Source organism: Hemiscyllium ocellatum, chromosome 1, assembly GCF_020745735.1.
Source record: "Hemiscyllium ocellatum isolate sHemOce1 chromosome 1, sHemOce1.pat.X.cur, whole genome shotgun sequence".
Classification (NCBI taxonomy): Eukaryota; Metazoa; Chordata; class Chondrichthyes; order Orectolobiformes; family Hemiscylliidae; genus Hemiscyllium; species Hemiscyllium ocellatum.
The window spans coordinates 48,922,381-48,946,882 of NC_083401.1; the positions used below are offsets into that span (position 1 = coordinate 48,922,381).

General features: G+C 41.4%; 1 protein-coding gene across 2 annotated transcripts in view; it reads left to right on the forward strand.

The window, feature by feature from the left end:
* The window catches only part of LOC132834096 (mucosa-associated lymphoid tissue lymphoma translocation protein 1-like), a 98,445-nt gene that overhangs the window by 1,500 nt on the left and 72,443 nt on the right, over positions 1 to 24,502 (forward strand). For both annotated transcript variants that reach the window (XM_060852775.1, XM_060852859.1), the window contains exons 2-3: positions 18,356 to 18,522; positions 22,933 to 23,057. In XM_060852775.1, coding sequence (XP_060708758.1) covers positions 18,356 to 18,522; positions 22,933 to 23,057 — 292 coding nt within the window. The remainder of the gene's footprint in view (positions 1 to 18,355; positions 18,523 to 22,932; positions 23,058 to 24,502) is intronic.

A 24,502-nucleotide genomic window follows, 5' to 3' on the forward strand; every position in this document is an offset into this window, starting at 1 on the left:
TCTGAAACAAATAAAAACGGAAATTGTTGGAGAAACTCAGCAAGTCTGGTGGCATCTGTGGAGAGAAAACAAAATTAATGTTTCGGAACTGTTCTGAGGAAGGGTCACTGGACTCAAAACATAAGTTCTCCGTTTTCTCTGCATTTGAGTTTTTCCAGTAATTTCTGTGTTTGTTTCAAAAAAATCAGTCTTTGACTTTTCAGTATTTATGATAAGATAACATAGACATAATCTGGATATTAAAGCACTTGGGTATCTTGTCTCCTGTTGTGGGTCCACTTCCAAAGCTCAGAGAACTAATAAAATTGGATAAGATTTCTGAATAATTAGAATAGCATGGCAAATCAGTAAGACACAGCATAGTTTTCCAAAGAGCTTTAGATAATTGATACAATGAGATTTATTTGCTTTGGGTTTTGCATCAAGATTTTATGATCTGGAAGGCACTGACTGCAATGGTAATTTCAAGTAACTGAATCAAAATTACCTTCAAAAGAGAACTGATACTTATTTGAAGAGGTAAAAAAAGCTTTATCGGCTATGGCGAAAAGCCGGGTAATGGGGACCAAATGGATTATTCTTTCAATGAATCGGAACAGGTATGATGGACAGAAGGGCCTTATTCTGTGCTGTATCATTTAATGAGGACCTGCTGTGCTTGTTTAAGTTAACTGACTGCTGTAAGACAATCATAAATCGTAAAAGGGATGTCATGTTTGTGTATACCGTATATGGACTTCCAATAGGTATTTCATAAAATGACTCAGAGTAGACTTCTGATAAAAATTTAAGGTGCATGATTTTATTAGGTTCTAACTGGAAGGATTGCTTGGGAAATGAAAGCAAAGAATAGAAGTAATTAAATGCTTTTAGATAGGGTAATATATACCAAGAATCTATGCTGGAACCTCTTTTGCTTTATATAGAAGTGGTCAAATATCAAAGACTCATTTCAGCTAATTGGTTAAAAATTGACAAACTGTGAGGAAGAATACAGATGTTTGTAAAGAATATGAACAGTTTAGTGGAGTTGGCACATGATGAGATATGGGTGGTGCTGGAAAAGCACAGCAGGTCAGGCAGCATCTGAGGAGCAGGAAAGTCGATGTTTCGGGTAAAAGCTCTTCATTTCCTGATGAAGGATTTTTGCCTGAAACATTAATTTTCCTGCTCCTCGGATGCTGCCTGACCTGCTGTGCTTTTCCAGCACCACTCTGATCTAAACTCTGGTTTCCAGCCTCTGCAGTCGTCACTTTTGCTTACATGATTAGATATGGTTCAATGCAGAGAAAAGTACAACAGTATCTCTTGAGAAAATTGCTATGTAAGATCACAGAATACAAAAGTTGGGAAAAGAAAGTAATGCAACTTCTACATAATGATTCAGTTACAATGAGGATAGATTAACCAGAAGAACAAAGGGGTAATTTTGCAAAAAATTAAGAATGTACGAATAGTCTCCCTTTAATATTTCCCGTCATCATGGAAAATAAATTTGGAATTATAAATGCAGAGAATTTTTATTCATACCAATATACATTCTCGCAAGATAATTTTTAAAATACGTTTCCTTGATGTGGGTGCCATTGGTAAAACCAGAATTTATTCCTAATTGTCCTGGAAAAGGTCGTGAGTTGCATTCTTAAACCACTGTAGTCTTAAGGGAATAATGGTATCTTCAGTTCTGTTGGAGGGGGAATTCTCTGGTTTTAACTTGGCAATAATAAGATCATAGCAATAAAGGTTCAAAGTCGGATGGTGTGTGACTTGGAGGGGAACTTTTGCTGGTGGTGATATTCCCATGTATCTGCTACCTTTGTTCTTCTGGCTGTTGGAGGTTGCAACTTTGTATGGTGCTCTCAAAGGAGCCTTGGTGAACAATGTTAAAAATCATATAACACCAGGTTGTGGTCCAACAGGTTTAATTGAAAGCACTAGCTTTCAGAATGCCGCTCCTTCATCAGGTGATTGTTGAGCCTTGGTGGATTACTGCATTTGTTGCATCTTGTAAGTGGTCCATCAATGATGTGGGAAATGAATGCTGAAGGTAGTTGGGGTGCTGTCACGTTTTGTGTAGAATTGTGTCAAACTTCTTGAATATCGTCAAACCTACCCTTATGCAGACAAGAGACAGGTAGATTTAAAGTTAGGTTTTATTATCACGTGTAGTCAAGCATCGAGGACAAGAGTACAGTGAGAAGTATACAATGTTGCCAAACATGGCACCATCTTAGGTACTGCAAGACCATAAGAAATAGGAGTGGAAGTAAGGCCATTCGGCCCATCGAGTCCACTCCATCATGGCTGATGGGCATTTCAGTGTCACTTACCTGCAATCACCCTGTATCCATTAATTCCTTTTGAGATTAAAAATTTATCGATCTCTGCCTTGAAGACATTTAATATCCCGGCCTCCACTGCACTCCATGGCAATGAATTCCACAGGCCCACCACTTTCTGGCTCAAGAAATGTCTCCTTATTTCTGTTCTAAATTGACCCCCTCTAATTCTAAGGCTGTGCCCACAAGTCATAGTATCCCCGCCTGATGGAAACAATTTCCCAGCATCCACCCTTTCCAAGCCATGCATTAACTTGTAAATTTCTAATAGATCTCACCTCAACCTTCTAAACTCTAATGAATACATTCCCAGGATCCTCAGCTATTCATCGTATGTCGTCGTAGGTACAATATACATTGGCACAAAATCTTAGTTACAGAAGTAGAAAAATAACAAAATAAGTTAAAAACTTCGGCACTGTAGTTTTCTTTGGATAAAAGTAGGAAAATAAAGAAATAAAGTTTAAAAAGTCAAGCATTACACTCCTTTCTTAAGCTTTCTTAGAGCTGCAGGCATTCCAAGCTGGGTTTTTCCCAAGAGCGTTTGCTCTCCCCTGCCCTCGGTATACTTTCACCTGTATTGGGCTAAGATCCACCTGTACTCGCCAGCTGGCTCGCTGCAGAGTCCTGCTCTGGTACTGCTCCGGACATTTATGAAGCCATGATGTCGCTGATCACAACCACTGGCCTCACGGCCGACCATCAGTGTCTGCCAGCTGCTGCCATTGCCGCTGCCTCCATGACTGTGCTTTAAGGAACTAAAGAAAGAAAGAAACAAAAAGCGAGAAAAGAAGAAGAAAGGAAAGCAATCGGAGCAAACACATGTTAGTGAGGAGCCCCACTCCACTGCCATCTTGCCTGGGAATATTCCATCACAATCTGGACTCATATCTTGTTGATGGTGTTCAGCCATTAGGGAGAAAGAAGGTGAGTTATATTCCACAGAGCAGTTAGCCTCTGACCCATTCTTCTAGCCAAGTATTTCTGTGGCTGTTCCAGTTCAGTTGAGCTATCGGGAAAAGCTGAATATGCTGGGGCTGTTTTCCCTGGTACATTGGAGATTTATAAAATCATGACGGACAAAAATAGGGTAAATAGGCAAGGTCTCTTCCCTGAATTGGGGGCATAGGTTTAGTGTGGAAGGGGAACCAACTTCCTTTGTGTTGGAGTGTGACTCCAGCCATTTGAATAGATTTCTCCTGATTTCCAGTGACTCTAGTTTCAACTGAACTCCTTAGTGCCATTCTGCTCAACTATTGCCTTGGTGTCACCTTACTTCTTGAATTTGTTTCAGTGACATATGTTTTATGTTGATGGTCTCTCTGGTCTTTTTTTATTAATTGACATGTGCTGTTCTGACCAATTCACTTGAGCCTTTATCTTGCATTATTTCAGATTCTATCTTTCAGAGATCCTTTAAGCCCAAGTCCTAGCCACCTTGGCCAAATCAACTAAAAACCCAGTGGTTATTCATCCCACTTTCTTCTTATCGGATGTTATTCTTTGCAAGTTGGCTGCTATGTATGCCAACAAAACAATAATAAATTGCTATTATAAGTAGCGTGACTAATTTCACTTTTCATTTGTGATTAGCTTAGTTAAATGAAGATATTCAAAGTCTATGAGAAGATTTGTAGCTCGGGTGCTCGTTGTTGTGGTTCTGTTCGCCGAGCTGGGAATTTGTATTGCAGACGTTTAGTCCCCTGTCTAGGTGACATCCTCAGTGCTTGGGAGCCTCCTGTGAAGCACTTCTGTGATCTTTCCTCCGGTAGTTATAGTGGTTTGAATCTGCCGCTTCCGGTTGTCAGTTCCAGCTGTCCGCTGCAGTGGTCGGTATATTGGGTCTAGGTCGATGTGCTTATTGGTTGAATTTGTGGATGAGTGCCATGCCTGTAGGAATTCCCTGGCTGTTCTCTGTTTAGCTTGTCCTATAATAGTAGTGTTGTCACAGTCGAATTCATGTTGCTTGTCATCTGCATGTGTGGCTACTAAGGATAGCTGGTCGTGTCGTTTCGTGGCTAGGTGGTGTTCATGGATGAGAACAACTCACCAGAACGAAGGACCCAATACCCAGCATGAGCAAAAACAATGTAGTGTACAAAATCCCATGCAAGGATGGCACAAAATACTACATAGGACAAACAGGAAGACAGCCAACAATCCGCATCCATGAACACCAACTAGCCACGAAACGACATGACCAGCTATCCTTAGTAGCCACACACGCAGATGACAAGCAACGTGAATTCGACTGGGACAACACTACAATTATAGGACAAGCCAAACAGAGAACAGCCAGGGAATTCCTAGAGGCATGGCATTCATCCACAGATTCAATCAATAAGCACATCGACCTGGACCCAATATACCGACCACTGCAACGGACAGCCAGAACTGACAACCGGAAGCGGCAGATTCAAATCACTATAAATGGCGGAGGAAAGATCACAGAAGCGCTTCATAGGAGGCTCCCAAGCACTGAGGATGTCACCTAGACAGGGGACAAAATGTCTGCAACACAAATTCCCAGCTCGGCGAACAGAACCACAATAAATGAAGATAAATTACTATTTTTTTTGAGGTTCATCTACCACTTGTGCAGTAATGTAATATTTGACAATAAAATGTCAGAGATTGAATGCAGAGCAGTGTAGGCTGTATGTCTAACTAAGACCACAACTAATGGGTATGATCACTGACTTCTTTTGTGATCTGGAGTGACCCGTATGTCCCACTTATTATGTACAATCTATTCAAGAGCTACAAATGAGTAAGCCAAATATTTATATCCAATTAAAGTCTTAACTAATGTAAATGTGTTCATTATTTAACTAATTTTCATAAATCTTATTAGATTTATTCACAGTAGTTATAGAAAGATATTTCAGATAACTAAAGGGTCCTGGAAGTAATTATTTTTAATTGATGCTGAAGTTAAATATGGTGAAATGCAGGAAAGTCCCTACTGGAAAGTCCTTAATAGAATATTTGTGCATGTGACCAAACATGGGGAAGCCCCAGCAAAGAAACAAGTGATATCTCTGTCTGGTTCATCCATAGTGTGTCATCTCCTGAATCCCTATCCACTCTATAACAGCTGGGCAAAGATGGCCATTACCATGTTCTTAGTGGATCCTCAGACTGTTCGTTAGTCAGTAAAGCCTTCTATTATTTCATGCTGGAAATATGAAAACAATGGAAGGTATGTCAGTGGGAGACTGATAAAATGAAAGCAAGGCATTAGGTTCACGCTATTCAAAGAAACATGCCTCAACAAAACGCTGTGATATCTTTACTTTTTAGAAAGTTCAAAGAAAAATCTCTTCATCAGATCTGATTTGTAGTATATTTTAAAGTTTCATTTAAATCTCCATTACAAGGTACTGAGCGTTATAATGAAGGCAGCCATAGTTTGCTCCTTCTAATCATGAACATTAGTGCTGTGCCATGGCTGCTACCTCAGTGCCCCTTTCCAGTGATTGACACCATCCCTGCTGCTCAACATCAGAGCTGAGACTCCAGCACTGAAATATCATGTTCAACACCAGAGCATTTGCATATAAGATAAAGATGGTTGCCCAATTAGAAAACTAAGAATTATTTTTTCTGTGACTAACTTGGGCAAACTCTCTTATCCTGTGATAATCTTTGTATTGTACGGTTCTATAGACCTTATTGCAAACCACATTGCATAACAAGTTATAACATTTTAGATGTAAAAGGGAGTTTTTTGTGCGTTATGTGAGGGGAAATGCATAGAGTATACTTGCTGTGATATACACATTCGTTTCACCTTTAATGCAATAACACTTAAGAAGCTCAACAATATCACAGCAATAATTTAATTGGCATCCTATTCATCATTATAAACCCTCATTCCCTCCACCATTGGCATGCAGTGGCAGTAGTATGGACCGTCTAAGAACATAGAACATAGAATATTACAGTGCAGAACAGGCCCTTCAGCCCTCGAAGTTCACAGCTTGGTACAACAAATCTAAGCCCATCCCCCTACACTATCCCATCATCATCCATATACTTATCCAAGGACTGTTTAAATGCCCTTAATGTGGTTGAGTTAACTACATTGGCAAGCAGGGCATTCCATGCCGTTACCACTCTGAGTAAAGAACCTGCCTCTGACATCTGTCTTTAATCTATCACCCCTCGATTTGCAGCTATGCCCTCTCGTAATAGCAGCTTTCATCATCCTCGGAAAAAGACTTTCACTGTTCATCCTATCTAATCCTCTGATCATCTTGTATGTCTCAACTAAATCCCCTCTTAGCCTTCTTCTTTTCAATGTGAAGAGACCAAGTCCCCCAACCTTTCTTCATCAGACCTTCACTCCAGACCAGGCAACATTCTGGTAAATCTCCTCTGCACCTTTTCACATGTTTCCAAATCCTTTCTGTAATGGGGCAAACAGAACTGTACACAATACCCCAAGTAAGGCCACACTAGCGTTTTGTACAGTTGCAGCATGACATCACGGCTCCGGAACTCCATTCCTCTACAAATAAAACCTAATACACTATACGCCTTCTTAACATCACTATCAATCTTGGTGGCAACTTTCAGGAATCTATGTACATGGACACCAAGATCCCTCTGCACATCCATGCCACCAAGAATCTTTCCATTGGCCCAGTATTCTGCCTTCCTGTTATTCTTCCCAAAGTGAATCACCTCACAATTATCTGCATTGAACTCAACTTTCCACCTTGCAGTCCAATTCTGCAGTGTATCACCCTGCATCCAGCAACATTCTTCCACACTGTCCACCACTCCACCGACTTTAGTGTCATCTGCAAACTCACTAACCTATCCACCTATGCCTACATCCGAGTCATTTATAAAAATGACAAACAGCAATGCTCCCAAAACAGATCCTTGTGGAACACCACTAGTAACCGGACTCCAGGCTGAATATTTTCTATCAACCACCACCCGTTGCCTTCTTACAGAAAGCCAGTTGCTAATCCAAACTGCTAAATCACCTTTCTTTCTATGCCTCAGCATTTTCTCCAATAGCCTACCATGTGGAATCTTTTCAAAGGCTTTACTGAAGTCCATATACACAACATAAACTGCCCTACCCACATCTACATGCTTGATCACTTTCTCAAAAAACTCAATAAGACATGTCCTGCTCTTGATAAATCCAAGTTGACTATTTCCAATTAAATTGTTGCTTGCTGGGTGATTATAAATCCTATCTCATAATCCTTTCCAAAACCTTTCCTACAACAGATGTCAGGTTCACTGGTCTATAATTACCTGGGTCATCTCTGCCTCCCTTCCTGAACAAGGACACAACATTTGCAATCCTCAGGTACTAAATGTGTAGCCAATGACGACTCAAAGATCAAGGCCAAAGGCTCGGCCATCTCCACCCCTAGCTTCCCAGGGGATGTATCTACTTTCACGCCTTCTAGAAGTGATAACACCATCTCCTTACCCACCTCAATCCTGTCAAGTCTAATAGGCTGTATCTCTGTCTTATCCTCTACAATATTCTCCTTTTCCTGAGTGAAAAAAGATGAGGAGTATTCATTTAGCACCTCTCCGATCTTCACAGGTTACACACACAACTTCCCACTCTGTCATTGACAGGCCCTATTTCTACCCTTGGCATCCTTTTATTCCTCATATATCGATAGAAAGCTTTAGGGTTCTCCTTTTATTCTATTTGCTAAAGACTGCTCAAGTCCCCTGCTTGCTCTTCTTAACTCTCTCTTTAAATCCTTCCGAGCTGATCTGTAACTCTCCATCGCCTCATCTGAACCATCTCACCTCAACGTCAATAAGCCTCTCTTTTCCACTTAACAAGGGATGCAATTTCTTTAGTAATCCATGGTTTCCCTTACCTTATCACTTTCTCCCTGCCTAACAAGGACATACCTATCACAGACATGCAATATCTGTTCCTTAAACCAGCTCCACATTTTGATTGCCCCCATCCCTGCATTTTTCTGCCCAATTCTATGCTTCCTACGTCTTGCCTAATTGCATTATAATTGCCCTTCCCCCCATCTATAACTCTTACTCTGTAGCATGTACCTTACACCTTCCATCACTAAACTAAATGTAACTGAATTATGGTCAGTCTCTCTAAAGTGCTCACCTATCACTAAATCAAACACCTGGCCTGGTTCATTACCAAGCACCAGATCCAGTGTGGCCTCCCCTCTTGTTGTCCCTTTGACATACTGCGTCAGGAAACCTGCCTGCAAACAGTTGACCCACACAGCGTACTAGAATCATAGCATTTCCAGTCAATGTTGGGTAAGTTAAAGTCCCCCAAAATGACCACCCTGTTCCTTTCACTCCTGCCCAAAATCAATTTGCCAATCCTCTCCTCCACATCCCTGGAACATTGCGGAGGCTGAAAAAATCTCCAAGCAGTGTGACCTTGCCTCTCCTGTTTCTAACCTCAGCACACACCACCTCAGTAGACGAGTCCTCATCAAAAGTTCTTTCAGCCACAGTTCTACCGTCCTTGACTAACAAAGCCACACCTCCCCCTTTTTACTACCTTCTCTGATCTTAATGAAAGGTCTAAAACCCTGGAACCTGCAACATCCATTCCTGACCTTGCTCTATCCATGTCTCAGAAATGGCCACAGTGTCAAAGTTCCAGGTACCTATCCATGCTGCAAGCTCCCCAACATTATTCTAGATACTCCTGGCGTTGATGTAGACATACTTCAAACTAACTTGCTGACTATGAAAGCCTGTCCATGTCCTCCCTGCTCTCATCCTCCTGTGCTCTGGAACTACACCACAAGTTCCCATCCCCCTGCTGAGCTAGTTTAAATGCACCCGAATAGCACTAGCAAATTTCCCACCCAGGATATTAGTACCCCTGTGGTTCAAGTGAAGACTGTCCTGTTTATAGAGGTCCGGCCTTCCCCAGAATGAACCCCAATTATCCAAGAACCTGAAACCCTCCCTCCTGCACCATCCCTGCAGCCACACGTTTAGCTGATGTCTTTCCCTATTCCTTGCTTCGCTATCATGTAGCACGGGTAACAATCCAGAGATAACAACATTGTTTGTTCTGACTCTCAGCTTCCACCCTAACTCCCTTAAATATTGCCTTACATCCCTATCCCTCTTTATACCTGTTTTGTTGGTACCTATGTGGACCATGACTTGAAGCTGGTCACCCTCTCCCTTCAGGACCCCAAAGACACGATTGGAGACATCACGAACCCTGGCACCTGGGAGGCACCTGAAAGAGACTCACTAACTGTGAGTCTCTTTCGTTCCCAGCAAACCTTCTATCTGACCCTCTAACTATTGAGTCCCCAATGACTAACAGTCTCCTCCTTTCCCCTTTCCCTTCTGTGCAACAGGGACAGACTCCTGATCCCAGTGAATGCCCCTGGTAAGTCGTCCCCCTCCAAAAGTGTCTAAAACAATATACATGTTTTTCAGGGGAACCACCACAAGGCATCCCTGCATTGACTGTTTTTTTTCCCCCTTCTAACAGTTACCCAGCTTTCATTGTGCCTAGGAGTTACTACTTCCCTGCAACTCTTATCTATCACAGACTCTGCCTCCTGAATGATCCTAAGTTCTTCAAGTGTACCAGATGGAAGATCATGGGCAGCAGGCATGGGATAGCACCACCACCTACAAACCGCAGACCCCCACCCCCCCACCTCAAAGTTTTATAACATCCTGACTTAGACTATATGGTCATTTCTTCACTGTCACTTGGCCAAAAGTTTCTGTCCTTAAAAGCACAGAGTTATCTATGTCAGAAGGACTGTTCAAAGGGTGGCTCAGTATCACATGCTTAAGGTCAGTATGGATTGGCAATAAATGCTGATCCTGCCCAAATCTTGTGAAAGAATTAGAAAAACTGGAACTTGCTCTGATAGTTTTTTTCTCTCCTCACTTGGAGCAAATTTCCTAATAAACCGTCATTAGTGTGAAGCTATGCAAGTTAAGAATTTTTATTTTAATTTCAAATGTAAATTCGGGAGGTGCAACGTGAAGCCCTTCTTGACGAAAGTGTAAGTCAGAGTTTTGGGCTGCGGCATCATAGTTCTAATTCTCTAATCCACACTTACTTACTTTAATGCCATGAGCATTGAAATTATATGCGAATAATTAGTGTTGGGTACAATTAAACTGACTTAAAAGATTTAAAGGATTAAATACTAGAAAGTGATGTCTGAGCCTTCACATCTGCCTTTGTGTGAAGTTTACTGTTCTCAGGAACCCTGTCGATGTTTAGTTTGTACAAGTAAACCAGGAATCCTTCTTTACCTGGATAAAAATTCTGATTTAGAAAGAAAGGAAAACCTGGGAACGGTGAAGAAGTGAATGCAGCAGAGAGGTAGATTTTCATGTGTTTTGTCTCCAAATGGAGTATTTTACCTCTTTTTTTAAAAATTATTCATTCAGTACCCTCTTTTTTTAAATTATTCATTCACAGATATTTGAGAAAATTTGTAGCTCAGGTTAAGGTTCAGGTTCTGAGTTTGCTCGCTGAGATGGTAGGTATGTTCTCAGATGTTCCGTCACCATGCTGGGTAACATCGTCAGTGAGCCTCTGTTGAAGCGCTGGTGTTCTGTCCCACTTTCTGTTTATGAGTCTTGCTCTGTTGTGCTGGGTGATATCATTTCTGATTCTTTTTCTCAGAGGTTGGTAAATGGGGTCCAAATTGATGTGTTTATTGATAGTTGGTCATATCTTTTGGTGGCTAGTTGGTGCTTGTGTATCCTGGTGGCAAAAGACATGACCAACTTTCACTAGTATCCTTACATATGAATGAAGGACACTCCTTTGACTGGGACAACACATCCATCCTGGGACAGGCTAAACAAAGACACAAACAAGAATTCCTAGAGGCCTGGCATTCAAACCGGAACTCCATCAATAAACACATCAATTTGGACCCCATTTACCAACCTCTGAGAAAAAGAACCGGAAATGATATCACCCACTTTGAGAGACCAAGGCACATAATCACAAAGCCGGACAGAACACCAGTGCTTCAGGCTCACTGATGTTACCTAGGTTTGTCTGAGGACAAACCTACCAGCTCAACAAGCAAATTTACAACCTGTTTGTTCACAGAATATACTTTCTGTTTTAGTTCATGCCAATATGGGTGTCACTGGCTAGGCCAGTATTTACTGCCCAACCCTAATTGCCTTCATTTTTTGAGAGGCAACCACATTGCAATGGATCTAGAATCGCATATAGACCAGACTACGTAAAGATGGCACATTTTCTTTCTCAAAGGGAAACTTAGTGAACCAAATGTGTTTTTATGACAGTCAGCAGATTGCCATTAGGCAAGCTCTTTATTCCAGGTTTTTAAAATTAAATTCAGACTTCACCATCTGCCACAGTGGGATTCAAGCCAGAACATTAGAATATTAACCCGGGATTCTGGATTACGAGTGCTATGACATTATCACTGCACCGCTGACTCCAAATTACACAGAGTTTGGCAATTTTGGATGGTATTTCTTTTAGTGCAAGAAGTCTGATGAACAAGATAGATAAGTTGAGGGCACAAGTTAAAACTTGGTGGTATGAGCTCATTGTTATCACTGAGATGTGCTTTGAAGAGGGCAGGATTGGCAGTTCCAAATTCCAGGATATGGGAACGTCAGGCGAGAGAGGGAAGGAGATAAAGGAAGAGAGGATATTGCAGTTTTGATATGGGAATCAATTACAGCACTAAGGAAGGATGACACTTTAGAAGGCACCTCAAATGAAGCCACGTGGGTAGAACGTAGAAAGCAAAAAGCAGCAATCACATTGCAGAAGTGTACTCTAGGCCCCCTAACCATCTGAGAAAAATTGAAGAGCAGATATGTAGGTAAATTTCAGAGAAGTGTAAACGTAGTAGGATCGTGATTATTCAGTGGTTTTAACGTCCCCAAATTAGATATGGTAGTCATAGTGTGAAAGGTTTAGAGAGAGCAGAATTCTTTCAATATATTCCTTTTAAACCGATATATAGAAGGCCATAACAGAGAGGGGCAGTACTGGACTTAATCTTAGGTAACGAAGCCAGGCAAGTAATTGATGCATCAGTGAGGAAGCATTTTGCAGAAAGCAATCATAACTCCGTCATATTCAAGACTGTTACAGAAAAGGACAATTTGAAGCTCTAAACTGGGGAAGACCATTTCTAATAAGATCAGGCATGAGTTAGCTAGGGTCTACTGGGAGCAGGTACTGTTGCGTAAATTTGTCTTAAAGCAGTGGGACACAATAAAAAAGAAAACAGAGAGAATACAGGCCCAACATGTTCCAATCATGGCAAAGGGTGAAACCAACAAATCCTGTGAACCCTGGATATTAAGGATTGGATAAAGAGAAAAAGGAAGGCTATTGGCAGACACTAAGTATTCAAAATAGCATTAGCCCTAAAGGAGTACAACATGCGCAAGGGAAAACTTAAAATAGAAATTAGGAGAAAAAAGTGGGGCATGATAAAATAATGACAGAATTTTCCTTTATTTTACCTAGGTTGTTTCACAAGTACATTACAGGTAAAGAAAAACAAGGGAAAAAGTAGGGCTCATGAAGGACCTTAGCAGTAATTTGAGCCAGAGGATGTAGGAAAGATTCTAAATGAATACTTTGGTGTTCGCTAGAGACAGCGATGATTTGGGTAGAGAATTTAGGGTAAAGGACTGTGATATACTTAAAGAAATTACTATAGTCAGAGAGGAAGTTCTGAGTAGTCTGGCAGGCTATGGATAAGATAGTCAGATGGTCTTATCCCTGGAAAGTAGAAATCAATCTGGGTAAACGTGAGGGAATGCGCTTGGGCAGGACAAACAAGGCAAGGGAATACATGATGTAGGACCCTGGGAAGCAGTAAGGATCAGAGGGACCTTGGTGTGCATGTCCACCAGTCGTTTAGGTGGCCAACCAGGGAGACAAAATGAATAAGAAGACAAATGGGATTCTTGATTTTATTAGCTGAACCATAGAATTTAAAATCAGGGAGGTTATGCTGGAACAAACACAAACAGAAGTTGCTGGATTAATGCAACATTGAGTAACAATTTCAGAGCATGAACATCCCATGACAGGTCCTGTCATGAAATGGGTTACTTTCAACACGGTCAATCAATTTTCAAATATTCATAGTCTCCATTATCACTCTCCAATTTCTCCTCTTCCCTGGTTTAGTATCAACAATCCATTTTAAGTTGGAGAGGATCTCCAACAATCCATTTGTCTGCCTCTTTTTTTGTTCTTCCTGTCTGGGCTCTCTCTCTACCTATCCGTTTACTCCTATTCCTCCCAACCCTCTGTCATCAGCATAAATGCCACCTTTTCCCAGATGCTATCAAATCTGAAGAAGGGTCACAGGACTCAAACATTAACTCTGTTTCTCTGCATTGATGCTGCCAGTCCTGTAGAGTTTCTCCAGCAATTTCTGAGTTGGTTTGTTTCAGATCTCCAACATCTGCACTTTTTTGTTTTATTTTGAGGTAAGTAACTGTTTAAAAAACTTGGTTGGGCCACAGCTAGAGCAGTTCTGGAATCCACTTTAGTAGGGAGGATGTGTTTATAGTGGAGAGGGTACAGAGGTGATTTACCAGAAAGTTCCCTAGACTGGACAGTTCTAGTAATGATGAGAAGTGGAAAGACTCAGGTTGTTTTCCTTTAAGCAGAGGAGATTAAGTGAGGTCATGATTGTATAAAATGTGAGGGCATAGACAGTTAGATGGGAAGAAACTTCATCTTGGTGGAGGGATCAATGACCAATGGGTATAGATTTATGGGAAGGTGCAAGGGCTTTTGAAGAGTCATAGAGTGATAGAGATGTATAGCATGGAAACAGACTCTTCAGTATGACCTGTCCATGCCGGCCAGATATCCCAACCCATTCTAGTCCCCGGCCCATATCCCTCCAAACCCTTCCTATTCATATACCCATCCAAATGCCTCTTAAATGTTGCAATTGTACCAGCCTCTACCATTTCCTCTGGCAGCTCATTCCATACATATACCATCCTCTGCGTGAAAAAATTGCCCCTTAGGTCTCTTTTATATCTTTCCCCTCTCACCCTAAACCTATGCCCTCTTGTTCTGGACTCCCCAACCCCAGGGAAAAGACTTTGCCTATTTATCCTATCCATGCCCCTCATAATTTTGTAAACCTCTATAAGGTCACCACTCAGCCTCTAACACTCCAGGGAAAACAGCCCCAGCCTGTTCAGCCTCTCCTTATAGCTCAAATCCTCAAATCCTGGCAACCTCCTTGTAAATCTTTTTTGATCCCTTTCTAGTTTCACAACATCTTTCCAATAGGAAGGAGACCAGAATTGCACGCAATATTCCAACAGTGGCCTAACCAATGTCCTGTACACCTGCAACATGACCTCTCAACTCCTGTACTCAATACTGTGAACAATAAAAGAAAGCATACCCAAATGCCTTCTTCACTATCCTATCTACCTATGACTCCACTTTGGGGAAAAAAAGAGATGTGAGGAAGTTTCTTTTTCACTCAGAGGATGTTGGGGATCTGGAATGCATTGCCTATAAGAGTGGTAGAGGCAAAAACTCTCATGACATTTAGGAAGTATTCCGATGTACACTTACAATACCAAGTTATACAAGGCTGAGTGATGAAAAATAGGATTAGAAGTTGTGTCTTTTTTTCTGACTGGCACAGACTCAATCAGCCAAAGCGTCTTTTCTCTGTGCTGTAGACCTTTCTGGCTCTTTATTCAAGTATCTGATACAAACAATAAATTCACAAGCATATCTAATTGGCTAGATGAATATTAAGTTAATAGATTACAACAGAGCAGCATGCTTTTAATGGCATATCCTGCTTCACATGAGACCCTTATACCCACAGGTCTCATTCTTACAGTGATAATATTACGAGCAGGAGAAAGTGAGGACTGCAGATGCTGGAGATCAGAGCTGAAAATGTGTTGCTGGAAAAGTGCAGCAGGTCAGGCAGCATCCAAGGAGCAGGAGAATCGACGTTTAGGGCATGAGCCCTTCTTCAGGAATGATTCCTGAAGAAGGGCTCATGCCCAAAACATCGATTCGCCTGCTCCTTGGATGCTGCCTGACCTGCTGCACTTTTCCATCAACACGTTTTCAGCTAATATTATGGGCATGTAACTTAAAGGTATACTACTGGGCAACTGGTGGCCTAGTGGTATTGTCACTGGACTATTAATCTAGAAACCCAGATAATATTCTGAGGAACCAGATTTGAATCCCATTGGAATTTGAATTCAATAAAAATCTAGAACTGTGTCCAATGATGACCATAAATCCATCGTTGAATGTCAGGAAGAACCCATCTGATTCACTAATATCCTTTAGGGAAGGAAATCTGCCATCCTTACCTGGTCTGGACTACATGGACTCCAGACCCACAGCAGTGTGGTTGGCTCTTAACTGCCCTCTGGGCAATTAGAGACAAGCAATAAATGCTGGCCTAGCTAATGACGCCCTCATCCCGTGAGTGAATAAAACAAAATGCAAATGATGAGGTAAACACATTCCTCTGCTTCCAAAGACAAAGGTTATCCAAGTGGTTGTACGTAGGCTCAGGTATGCAATTCAAGTAACATCAGCAGGTTAGAAAAGTGTTTACAAGAAAAACATTTCAAATTTTATTGAACATTTTGGATGTTTTAACAGCTGGTCGTCATCTAGTAATTGTCCACAGGTTTGAAGAGCTATGAGTTTTGTTTTGTTTTTCTGTCTCAGACCAATCGTCCAGCGCAATTGTTCCCTTACTACTCATTTGTTGTAAATCTCTTGTTTTTGGTGTATGGACATGTTATGACATGCCTCCAGAGCAGATGGAGCTTAAATCTACCTTCTGGTTTAGAGGTAGGACTACTGTACTGTACTGTAGGAGCTTGTGTCATTTTAGTCAACTAATGTGTTATGACACTTCTGAAGCAATTGGGACTTAAACCTTTATATTTTTTATGAATCTATTTTTCTAACCAAGGTGTTTAGAGATGTTATTATATACCTCTGGAGCAGGTGGAACTTGAACCTGAGCCTCAGTCTGAGGTTGGGGAATCACCACTACATATATCTCTTTACTTCAAGATGGGAGCAAGGGCTGCCTGTGTCTCAAATAATTAGAAAATTGGTTGGAGGCAAGGTCGTTTGCACTTGTATTGGTAGTGTAAATTATGCTGGGGATGGTAATCTCTTTATTGCACAAAAATGTAGCAATGCAATGCAACAATCTGGCTTTGTTGTCAGCAAGTACTGATAATTCATTCAATGGTATGTATCATATGCTTTCCTACAATTTAATGGGGCAATGATGTGATATGGGTCACTCCCATTCAATGCACAAATGTTGAAACAGATGGATTGAAAAGAATGCTCATCGTATCGACAATGATCACGCTTGTTAAGTTGCAGAGTCACTGGACAATGGGAAATTTTTAGAGAAATAATATGTCACAGGGATACAATCTTCTCATTGCACTGTGAATAGGTCTGTTTATAATTTTGTCCCAGCAGTATATGAAACATTGTGTGGATGTGAAGGCTGTCTCCACTATTGGGATTGATACATTTGAATCTCTCACATGCATTCATGAGTTGTTGAATATTCTGCTTCCTCCTTACTGGCCAGTGCAGAGGTTAACTTGCTAATTGTGTTGTGCAACCAATAACCATGTGTACCCAGTATAACATGGACATGCAATCTTGGCATCATTCTTTCAGTATTAGGACTTCTTTGCAATTGAAAACATTTGTAATACATCAGGTTTGTCTCTGTAAGAATAAAAATCAATTAATTCTTCTTCGCAACATCTTTAAGACTGTCAGGCTTTCCCTGGATGATGATATCTTGCGGTCACAAGGTGTCGGTGAGTTGTAAGGTGTGGTATTGAAGTACTGAACTACAAATTTGCCTGTAATTTTCTTTATTGGTATACGATGCTCCAAGATCCGTCACTTCCAAATGACTTCCAAAACATCAGTACAGTCTTACAGTGAACCTTGAAGCAGCTATATGGCCTCACTTAGTGTGAACTTCAGTAAACTATTACAAGTGAGCCCCCAATGTACCATGATGATGTAACAAGGTTGGTGCCCACATCAGTCGATGGAGGGTACAGGTGTTTGCTGCCCATGCAGGGTAGTTTGAGATATTGAGGAATGCAGGCAAAAGTGGATGCCCAGAAAAGGTGCCAATGAGCTGCAGCTGCTTGTTAACTGCTATGAATTTCGTGTCAGGAATTTCATGTCTCTCGTCTCTCTCCATTGCCTGGGAGACCAGCAACCTACCTGTAAATGAGGTGAGGTTAGGAAATAATGAGATGTTAATATATGTAAAGGGGCTGCACACCACTCACCAGCAAGAATCTCACCAAACTGTTAAAACCTTATGCAGAAAATTTGACTTATTCTACTCAACTCTGGAAATTTCATTTATCAATTCTTGTCATATTTTCCCAACTGTCTCATCATTGTATGTGTCATTCAGGGGCTGGGAAAATTCTGTGGGTAGATTTTGTTTCAGATAGGCCTTTGTCTATTTAGGAGAAACTGTCTTTCGGGCAGAGGTGCAAGTGTTGATCGAGAAACCTGGATTGTAAGTGCACTCTCTGACACAGTGCTTATGCAACAAACATTTGATCCTTAATTGAGAAAAAAAGAGGTTACTTGACCCAACAATTCAGCAAATGGTGGATTGATTTGAACCATAATTCCCCTATTCTTTTGTAGAAATATCTTGGTTGTTTCTTGAATACATTTAGAATTAATTGATTCAATGGAAATTCTGATGAATTACTTTGAATCAATTAAATCTAAATGTCTTCAAGAAGCAACCAAGATATCATGACAAATTGCTTTACTTGACTTGGTTTTTTTGGTTTAAAAAGTTTTGCTAAGCTTCCCAGTTCATTTCCAAATGAGTATTTTTTCTAATTTAAATGCTTTGTAACGATTAAGAGCGAATTTCTTGGTGATCCAGTAATCTGAAAGATGCATTTTTTATATTTTTAAACAGTTCAGAGGACCTAGATAAATGCTCATTGAAGGTCCTGGATCCAGAAGGAAGCCCCAGCCGGAGTTTGCTCCATGTGATGGGCAACCGGGGTGTGACTGTGAAAGATCTGTTGGACTTCCTTCAAGTTATGGGACAGACTGAGGCCTTTCAGCTGCTGAGATCCTCAGGTTAGGTTAAATGACCTTTTGTTTATGGACATTTGTTAACCAGTTCTGTTTTTAACATAATAAACTCGTTCCCATTTTCGAGACTGACTGATAGGAAGAGGATAACAGGGAGTTGAATGGGCACCACACCAGTTGCTCGTTCCCATACATGATATAGAAGCTGGGACTTCTGATCCTTGGTCTCAATGGGTGACCAGACCATTCACCTGTTTGGGCGGGAGGGCACTTTCAACTTGTGTCAAATCTGGATTTGTACATTAAAAGTCCCAAAGTTATTTCAAAGTATTGTGTGCCACATAGGCTCAGTTCATTGCCACACAGCACTGACTGGCTTAACCAGCCATTCTTAAGGGGAGAACTGCAGATTTTGCATATAAAATTTAATCAGATCATTTACTTTCAAATGGAATGTATTCTACTTTGCTGCTGGGCATTTAACAGGCAAGACTGGATTTTTGCCTCGGGCATGTTCCATGCGGGGACATTATTTTAAGTTTGGGGAATGCAGAAGTATGAGTTTCCTGAATGTCCAACAGTATTTAACTGGTGAATATCTTGAACAATTTTGCTGTAGTTTTCCTAATCACAGTCACCTACTAATAGGGGGAGGCATGTCAGCTTAGGAACACTGCAACAGAACGTCACAGCCAGGTTGGCTGGGAAGCAATTGGGCGGATTAGGAGAGGTCAGAGCAGGACGGTGATCAGAAGAGGGTGGATGTAGTCATGTCGATGATGGTTAGAGTGCATTATTGTGGTTGTGAGTGGTATTTGGAAGAGATTTGATTAATGCGAGACTGATGTGATTGGAGTTAAGGGTAAGAGTCACGGTGGTCATGGGGAATGCTGATGCTGAGGTGGGGAGCAATTGTTGGCCATAACTGGGGTTGGGAGGAAAAATTGGTCATTTATATAAATGATTTGGATGCGAGCATGAGAGGTACAGTTAGTAAGTTTGCCGATGACACCAAAATTGGAGGTGTAGTGGACAGCAAAGAGGGTTACTGCAGATTACAACAGGATCTTGACCAGATGGACCAATGGGCTGAGAATGGCAGATGGAATTTAATTCAGATAAATGTGAGGTGCTGCATTTGGGAATACAAATCTTAGCAGGACTGATACACTTATATATTATAAAGTCCTAGGGAGTGTTGCTGAACAAAGAGACATTGGAGTACAGGATCATAGCTCCTTGAAAGTGGAGTCACAGGTAGATAGGATAGTGAAGAAGCATTTGGTATGCTTTCCTTTATTGGTCAGAACATTGAGTACAGAAGTTGGGAGGTCATGTTGCAGCTGTACAGGACATTGTTTAGGCCACTGTTGGAATATTGCGTGCAATTCTGGTCTCCTTCCAATCGGAGAAAGGGTTCAGAAAAGATTTACAAGGATGTTGCCAGGGTTGGAGGATTTGAGCTACAGGGAGAGGCTGAACAGGCTGGGGCTGTTTTCCCTGGAGCGTTGGAGGCTGAGGGATGACCTTATAGAAGTTTATAAAATCATGAGGGGCATGGATAAGGGAAATAGGTTAATGGATAGAGGAGGTTAAATAGTTCATCAACCTCACCAATACCTTCCACCCCAACCTCAAGTTCACCTGGACCATCTTGGGCACCTCCCACCCCTCCCTGGGCCTCTCCATCTCCAGACATCTACTTCAAACCAACCGACTCCCACAGCTACCTGGACTATACTTCCCCTGTACCTCCTGTAAACATGCGATCCCCTACTCCCAATTCCTCTGCTTCTGCCATATCTGCTCCCAGGAGGAGCAGTTCTACTCCAGGACGTCCCAGATGGTGTCCTACCTCAAGGACTGCAATTTCCCCTCCAATGTGATCAACGATACCCTCCAGCGCATCTCCCACACCTCTGTCCTTGAACCCCACCCCCCCAGCCATGACAAGGACAGAACCCGCCCGGTCCTCACCTTCCACCACACCATTGTCCAGATATAACGTGTCATCCTCCGCCATTTCCACCATCAACAGTCAGACCCCACCAGCAGAGATATATTTCCCTCCCCACCCCATCTGATGAGGGGCATGGATAGGATAAATAGATAAAGTCTTTTCTCTGGGGTCGGGGAGTCCAGAACTAGAGGACATAGGTTTAGGGTGAGAGGGGAAAGATATAAAAGAGACCTAAGCGGCAACTTTTTCACACAGAGGGTGGTACGGGTATGGAATGAGCTGCCAGAGGAAGTGGTGGAGGCTGGTACAATTGCAACATTTAAGAGGCATTTGGATGGATATATGAATAGGAAGGGTTTGGAGCGATATAGGCCGAGTGCTGGCAGGTGGGACTGGATTGGATTGGGATATCTGGTTGGCATGGACGGGTTGGACCGAACGGTCTGTTTCCATGCTGTACATCTCTAAGACTCTATGCCAGTGCTTCTTGTGGAAGGTCAAATTGTGGCCCCGGCTTGGAGGAGTTGATGGGGGAGGGTAAGGGGGCAGATATTATTGGGGGGATGTGAAGAAATGGTTCTTGGTCTGGGGAAGCACAAAGGGATTCCTGGGAGCAACTGGATTGTGGTTACTGAGTAATAGATTGGGCTTGTAGAAAGTACACCCATCCTCTTGGACCACAAGCTGTGCTGTAAAGGCCCTGCCCTTATTCAACCCGACCACAACACTGTTAACTTGCCAGATTTCCTGAAGTGGCTTGAGGTAAAAATTAATATAACGGTTAAACAAAAAGACATGCAGCATTATCAAAATATTTAAATGGACGATTCACCTTATGTGAGGGGTTGGTTACTTGCCTCCCATTGTGCCTCAGTTTAAAATGGAAGTTTTGACGATGGAAAGGGTGTTTGTTTTAGCTTTTTGTTTCAATATTTAAAGTATTTAACTGATCTGAGCTGTGTACCTGTTTTGGAGGTTGAGATTCATCCCGAAGGTGCTTGTGAAATTCACCATTGCAAAGTCCATCCAGAGTGGAAAAATCTTCACACTTCCACATTTCTGTTCTCCACTTGACTGGAGCATTAGAGGCTGAGGGTGGCCTTATAGAGATTTAAAAAATCATGGGGGCATGGATAGGATAAATAAACAAAGTAATGTCCTGGGGTGGAGGAGTCCAGAACTAGAGGGTGTAGGTTTAGGGTGAGAGGGGAAAGAGTTGGACTGAAGGGTCTTTTTCTGTGCATTACATCTCTCTGACTCTATGACGTCTGGCCATGCCTGTGTAGTTCAGATTTAGATCTTATGAGTGGGGGAATCTATCGTAACAACTGGCATCCTGGTGAATGGTGGGAGCCTAAAGTACAAAATAGCTATTAGTTGTTTACTGTAACTGCTTCAGGGCTTCCTTTCAATGTTGCACCTATTGAAGATTGGCCTGCTGGGTCACCTATTGCAAAGTGTTTACAGCACTGAATCAGGCAATTTGGTCCATAAATTCATGCTGGTGTTTATGCTTCATATTAGACTTCTTACGTTCTTTTTCATTTAGCCCCATTTTTTTCATCTAACCGCATCCTTCTTTTCATTTCACTGTCATGTTTTTCCTTCCTCTGCTGTTCACCTTAACCACTTCCTGTCATCGTGAGTTCCACATTCTAAGTGTTGCAGAGTTTAAGCATTTTTCCACTGGTTACCTTACATTTGAGGCCCCTGGCTCTGATGTTGTACACGTGGGTGAGAGTATCTTTTCTCTGACTACCTTAACCAAATTTTTTTTATAATCGAAGTCACCCTTCAGTCTTCTGTATCTAGAGAAAAGAGCCCCAGTCCGTTCACTCTTTGCTGATAGGTATAGTGTCTCAATTCTGATATCATTCTCATAATTCTTAGGTATATTTAGATCCATTTCTATAATATAGAGATCAGAATGCTTCCCAGGGCTCCAGTTGTAGTCCAACCAAAGTTCTGTACAGTTCTCATGTAACCTTTATTACTTTTCAATTTATCCTTATGTAAATGAACTCCAGTGGATTTTCAAGCTTGTTTCATATAATTATTAACCTGCACAGCTACTTCTTTTAATCACTGTAAATGTATTCCAGATCTCTCTGTTCCAACATCCCAGTTATGCAATTAATTTCCAGGGAATATGTGGTCTCCTAATTATGCTTTCGCTATTGCCATTCATTTAGCAATTATACATCTGTTCTGTGTATTTATTACTTCAGAGTCTATGATTGACATCAATAGTATAAGAAAGTAAAGGCGCAGAAAAAGAATTCAATTAATAGAAGTAAACTGTCAGGAATGATTACAAGAATGAAAGCCCATTAATGCTGCTTCAGAAGTAACTTCAAATCTTTTGGTGTGAGCATGGATAAGTCTCTCAGTATTGCAAAAATCTTAATTTAGGAAACAGGTTACTTTGTCTAATTAGTGTTCTAGTACATTTTTAATGATAGTTTTCTTTCATTTATGATGTCTTTTTATTTCAGCTTCATTGAAGATAGTGATCCAGCCTGTTTCCCAGGCTGTACTGGCTGGTCAGGCAGTGAGACTCTTTTGCCAAGCTGCAGGGAATCCGAATGTTGAATATCAGTGGTTTCGAAAGGATGTTGAGGTAATGGACAGAATAGTCTTCCCAGTAGTTGCATCATTCAATTTAATTCAACTTCATATTTTTTCAAAACAGCTGAATGCAAGAGGAGGGTATAACAATGACTAAAAGTGACATCATGACATTTGACCAAGTGTTGCATTGGTATAGCTGTGGTGAAATTGTAGTCAATGGGAATCAGAGGAAAACTGGTTAGAATCATCCGTAGCATACCTGGTTGTTAGTTGCAAATCATCTCAGTCCTTGGCCATCTATGTAGGAGTTCCCCAGGATATTAGTCATAGCCCAACCATCTTCAGTCCTTTCATCAATGATCCTCGCTCCATCAAAAGATCAGAAGTAGGGGATGATGTTTGCTGAAGATTGAATACCATTCCCAACTTTTCAGATATTGATGAGGTCCCTGTCCATACACAGCAAGACCTGGACAACATTCAGGCTTTGATTGATAGTGGCAAATAACAATGGTGCTAAACAAGTGCCAGGTAACAATATTTGTAACTTGAGGGAATCTAACCATCTTCCCTTAACATCTAATGGCTTTACCATCACTGAATGCCCCCACAACCAATATCCTGGAAGTTACCATTGACCAGGAATTGAAATGGACTAGCCGTATAAATCGATGGTTACAAAGTAAGTCGGAGGTTGAGAATTCCAAGGCAAGTAAGCCTGACTCCCAAAGTCTGTCCTCCATCATCTACTAGGCACAAGTCAAAGTGTAATAGGATCTTCTGCACTTGCCTAGATAATGGCAGCTACCACAAAACTCTAAGCTTGACACCATCCATGTCAAAGTTTTTACTTGACTGTCATGCCATCCGTCAAATTGTAAACATTCATTCTCTACTTCACCCAAGGTACAGTAGCCAAGCCACCTACAGTAGCCTGCCTTGAAACTACATTGCTGTTCTTTTACTGTTGCTGCATCCAAATCCTGGAATTGCCTTCCTATTCGCACTGTCTAACAGTCTGCATTGGATGAATTGCAATGGTTCATGATGGCAGCTCACACTACCTTCTCATGGGCAATTAGAGATAGGAAGTATTTTCAGGGTGGCAAACAGCAACTAGTGGTGTGCCACAGGAATCAGTACTCAATTATTTACAATATATATTCATAACTTGGATGGCAGAAGTATCACCTAGTTTGCAGGTGACAGGAAATGGAGATGGAAAGACAAGTGGTAAGGATGATACAATGAGTATACAGAGGGATAAAGACCAGTTAACTGTGTAGATGGAATATAATGTGGTAAAGTGGGAGGTCATGCACTTTGCTAGGTAGAATTGAAGAACTGAATATTATTTAACTGGTGAATAAATGTAGAAAGCTGCTGTACAGAGGAACTTTAGAGGCCTCTTGTTTGAATCATTAAAAGCTAGTATCCAAGTTCAAGGGCTAATAGGGAAGGCAAATGGCTTTCGTTCAAAGGGAATGGAAAATA